The 4745-nt window shown below is 56.3% G+C and overlaps 1 protein-coding gene across 1 annotated transcript; it reads right to left on the reverse strand.

Annotated features, from left to right (window-relative positions):
• Positions 1 to 335: 335 nt before the first annotated feature.
• CHMP4B (charged multivesicular body protein 4B) lies at positions 336 to 4478 on the reverse strand. The gene is made up of 4 exons (XM_030887077.2): positions 4239 to 4478; positions 2893 to 3007; positions 1771 to 1894; positions 336 to 572 (listed from the first exon to the last, which is right to left on the reverse strand). Exons 1-4 carry the CDS (start codon positions 4460 to 4462, stop codon positions 508 to 510), a joined length of 528 nt encoding a protein of 175 aa, XP_030742937.2. The 5' UTR covers positions 4463 to 4478; the 3' UTR covers positions 336 to 507.
• Positions 4479 to 4745: the final 267 nt, after the last annotated feature.

Below are 4745 nucleotides of genomic sequence, written 5' to 3' on the forward strand. Positions count from 1 at the left end.
GGCGGAATCCGGACCACCAGGAAACCAACCTCAGCTGCATCCTCGCAGCTAGAGGGAAGGAAGGACAAGCCCGTGGCTTAAGATCGGCATCCCGGCCAACCCACACAAGTCTTACAGAGTGTGTGTGACACCGGCCGGCCGGCTTCCAAGGTCATAGGCTACGTTTGCCCATCATTTCGACCGCCTACCGTCAACCCCTTCCATTGAGGGTTCAGCAGTGGAGTTAGCGTAGTCCAGAGGCTCAATGTTGGATTTGCAAATACAGTTTATTTTACAGAAATTCAACATTATAAACAGCAGGCACCTCCCACCCCGCCGCCCACCCCCCTCCCCACCCGCCCCGCTGGGTGCAGGCCATGCGATGCAGAGTGAGCAGTGATGTGGCGTGGGAGAGCAATTCAGAGCGATGGCAACCTGCCTGCCCCACGTCCTGCCTGCCCCGCACACACATGCGCCTGCCTGCTGCCACAGGCCACCAGTCTGTCTGGGCCTAGCCGGGCGGACCGGTTACATGGACCCAGCCCAGGACTCCAATTCCTTCATGTCGTCGTCTTCCTCTTCCTTCTTCTTGGCTGTGGAGAGGAGCAGAGGGTCATTCAGGAGGGCTGGCGGCTGTGCTTCCAACATGTCCTGGCTGGGTGCCCGGGGCTGTGCGACATGGTGCTTGACAAACCCGTCCCGCCCCTGCCCAGGCTGCACTTCCGGGCCCCAGCAGCCTCTGCTTTCCTGCAGCCTGCACTTCCATCAGGGCCACGCATGACCAGAAAGCTACCCAAGAAAGGCAGGCAGATTTACATGAGCCCTCGCCTCCTTGGCACCTCAGGCTGTGGGGAAGGGAGAGCCCCAGGAGAGTCCGTCCTGACAAGCCCCCAGACTCCACCCCATGCTTCATAAGCCCAAGCTGCCCGTGCATTGCTTGAGTGGTCGCCTCCCTATGCAGATGGGAGGATGTGTGACCACCACCTGGTCACCGACTCTCTCTCCACGCCAAAGCACAGCTCCACCTCATCTAGAAGTTCTATGTCAGCAGTTCTCAACCTGGGGGTCGAAGGACGCCCGATTCATAACAGTAGCAAAATGACAGTGATGAAGTAGCAACGAAAATAATTATACGGTTGGGAGGGGGTCACCACAACATAAGGAACGGTATGAAAGGGTGGTGGCATTAGGAAGGTTGAGAACCATGGTTCTATGTGGAATATGTGTACGGAGGATGGGGAGGGGGAGGTTGAGTGGAAGGTGAGAGGAAACAGGAGGAGGAGATGGAAGTTCTGTTCTCTCGACAATGTCTGACTATTTGCTAGTCTCTGAAGGGCGCCAACACATCACAGCACCAAGCCTCCTTTTCTCTGTAGCCTCTGCAGGTATGCACAAGGCAGGATGCTGGAGAAAGGGACAAACAAGCGCTATCCTGAGGAGGACTCTTACACACACACACACACAATCTGGCAATTTCTGGAGTTTCTGGAAAGAAGAGTATGTGACTAGCATCTAGTTGGTAGAGGCCAAGGATGTTCGAAAACATCACAAGATAACCCCCACCCACCCCACTCAAACAAAGAATTACTGGTTTCCCAAATGTCACTTGTGCTGAGGTTAAGAAACTGTTCTAGAGAGGGACTAAGGGCAGGTGGCATCAGCTACATGGCTATCACATCAGATCCTGCCCAGTCCTCAACCCCAAGCAAACTCAGGACTCAAATGGAAGCCAGCTGACCACCAGCTCGCCCAGCAGGTGGCAGGGGAACGGGCCGGACGCACAGTACTCACTTTGTTTCGATGGGAGGGTGACGGGAACATTTGGTAGGGGGACTGTTTCGGGTCCACTGATTTCCAGCAAATTCTTATCTAGTTCCTCCTGTTCTAGTTCCTCTAATTCTGCCATGAGTTCATCCTGTGAAAGGAAGCACAGAGTGATAGCCACGCCCAGGCAGCCCAGCCCCTGCAGATGTCCTTCTGGGAAGATGAGAGCGGGCAGGAGGCAAACTTCAGGGCTACATTCTGTGGCTCCAACACGCTTAAACCCGCATCTACTGGGGACGGCAGCACGCCGCTGAGCAACTGTCGGCAGGGCCTTGCAATGATGTGATCCGACCCGTTTTACAAGCGGGAGCATGAGACCCAGGAAGCTGGAGCAACTGGCTTGGGGTATCCTGAGAGCGGGGACCCAGGCTGGGTTCCGGCTGCTGTGGTTGGGGACATGCGCATGCCCCTGGCCTGAGCATCTAGGGGAGGGACTGTGGTTTCCACCCGTTTCCGGGACTCAGAGCAGAGCGGGGCTGCAAGAGCAAGCACTCAGGAGGGCCTGCTGACGGGCAGCTCACTTGCTTAGTCCACCAGACTGCAGACTCACGACAGAAAGCCCTGTGCTAGGAGCCCAGGGCAGGTCCCAGCTGCATTCTCAGCTACCCGGTGCGCAGCCAAAAGCACAAGTCCCGCTCAGGGCAGAGGGCTGATCACCGGTGGACCCCAACGAAGGCAGAATGAAATAATGGCCGCCATGGCAGTCCCTGTATTTTAAAAACCTGAGACTCACGTCGTGCCCGGCTGGCGCAGAACCCAGTGGGTGACTGAGACCCAGCCTGGTCACTGGGGGGTCACTGTCTGAGGGGAGACCCTGTCTGCCTCTCTAGGGTTCGGCATGGAACGGTGAGGGTAACTATTTGTTACAACTAATTCTTGACCTTTGTAGGGGTCTCAATAAAGGTGTCCTTGCTCCCCACAAGCATCCGCTCCAAACGAGGAAAACACCCCTCAAAATCCGGACTGCATGGGGGTTCATACCCCTCCCTGTCCCAGTCTCTGGAGGGTACGAGGTGGCGATGAGCCCAGACCACAGGCCCATCGGGAGGAGGCTCGGAAGTTTACGCATGCTCCTGCACAGCCACTCACCTCGTCAAACTCCTCTCCGAAGCCGACGGGCTTGGAAATCGCTGTGGAGATCTCCTCCGCAAGCTCCTGCTGGTCAGCAATGTCCTGCATCAACTCATCTACCTTATCGATGTCCCTTTAAACGCAATGGGCAGGGGTCACATGGGCGATCGGGCTGCATGAGGGAGGTCTGCGAGGCAGAGGCCCACAGCTTCCCAGCCCCACTCCCACAGTTACTTCCCGGGAGGGATTACCGTATATACTCGTGTATACACCAAGTTTCCCAGCACATTTTTATTATAGTTTTGTGGTAAAGTTAGGAGCCTCCGCTAATATTCGGGTCTGCTTACACTCGAGTATGTACAGTACCTCTTTTTCATCACTGCCTTCTGCCCCGATTTTCAAATACCGAAGCAGAACATGAAGGCAGTGGTCAGACTCTTGGACATCACCTAGCCCAGCACCCTAAAGTAAGGCTTAGCAAAGTCAGGGCCGACAACAAAACAAAACCCGCTACCATGGAGGCAATGCCGACTCAGGAAAGGATCCTAGAACTGCTCCTGCGACGTCCAAGACTTGTAACTCGATGTGGGAGTAGAAAGCCCTGCCTTTACAAGTTAATAAACAGGACGGACGAGACCATGGGCTTTAACTCTTCTTTAATTACTTACGCCACCCTCTGCTGCTGAGTATCTGATTCACAGAGTCCCCACAGGGCAGAGCAAACTGCTCAGCAGGGTCTCCAAGGCTGCACATCTCCATGGGAGAAGGAGTGGCTGGTGAGTTCAAGCTATTGACCTGGCATCAGAAGGCCAATACGAAGCCCATTCCCCCATCAGGGCTCCTCTGAGCTCGTTTCTGAGGCCACCGCAAATGAGCAGCAGCCACGTGGAGGAGGAAGCACGGCTGAGGGCAAGGATCCTGGCAATGGGACGGCCAAAGCCAGAGAGCAAAAGAGGGGCAACAACCAGAGTGCCCGGGGCCTCCACTCGGCACCAGGAAAGAGTCCTGGGCAGACTCAAGTCCCACCTCTGTCCGAGCTCTCTGGGAGTTCGCTTGCCCACTCTGATCATCAGAGACCTGGGGGAGAGGACTTTCTAAGGACCGTTCTGCCCTGACACTCTCGGCTCATCACAATAACCCGGAAATGAGTTTCATTCCTGGAGCTCTGCTTCTGAATCCACTTTAGAAAGAGTTCCACAAAGAGAATGCCTATGGAACAAACTCGGTGGGGGGGTGGGGGTGTTGACTGGATATGCCTGAAGGTCCACCCAAGGCCATGGCCTGGGCATAAGGCATCCCAGGGCCTGCAGGGCCCTCCCAGGCAGGTCCCCTCCCCTCCCCCCGCCAGTGGGGGGGCCACTTACATGTTGTCGTGGGCAGCCTTCATGGCCTTGGCGGCGTAGCCCATGTTCTTGAGCACCTCGGTGTTGGTGTTGGCATTCTCCAGGGCCTCCCGCTGGAACTCGATGGTGGACAGCGTGCCGTCGATCTGTGCCAGCTGCTTCTCGTACCTCTTCTTGCGCTTGAGCGCCTGCAGGGCGGCTGCGTGGAGGAGAGAGCAGGGGTTCAGAGAGCCCAGAGCGGGCATGAACCATGTCTGGGCTTTGAGTCTTCGCCCCAGTGGACTGGCCGCACCTCACTGTCACTGCTCCTTTCACAGGGGTCATCGTCTCTCCTGAATGACCCACCCTGCAGGACAGAGCAGACCTGAGTCTGTAAACAAGTCAAACTGCCCTGCAAGGTCCTGGAGAGGGATCAGCCACCGTCAGTGTAGCCCCCAGCCCTCAGCACCTCCCCACCTGAGACACAGTGTCACTAGGGCCGTTCTCGAGAACAGACACTCAGATGATAGGCCTGTCTTATTTTCCAGT

This window comes from Echinops telfairi, unplaced genomic scaffold, assembly GCF_000313985.2.
Source record: "Echinops telfairi isolate 266 unplaced genomic scaffold, ASM31398v2 ScPeMD7_5592;HRSCAF=6446, whole genome shotgun sequence".
Classification (NCBI taxonomy): Eukaryota; Metazoa; Chordata; class Mammalia; order Afrosoricida; family Tenrecidae; genus Echinops; species Echinops telfairi.

What these genes read in the sequence shown, in the direction of transcription:
- CHMP4B (XM_030887077.2), bottom strand. Translation starts at nt 4,462, where the DNA reads ATGCCCGCTCTGGGCTCTCTGAACCCCTGCTCTCTCCTCCACGCAGCC. An exon ending in AAGGCTGCCCACGACAACAT is followed by an intron (nt 3,008 to 4,238) that starts GTAAGTGGCCCC and finishes TTGCGTTTAAAG; the next exon opens with GGACATCGATAAGGTAGATG. An exon ending in CACCCTCCCATCGAAACAAA is followed by an intron (nt 573 to 1,770) that starts GTGAGTACTGTG and finishes TCCTCTCCACAG; the next exon opens with CCAAGAAGAAGGAAGAGGAA.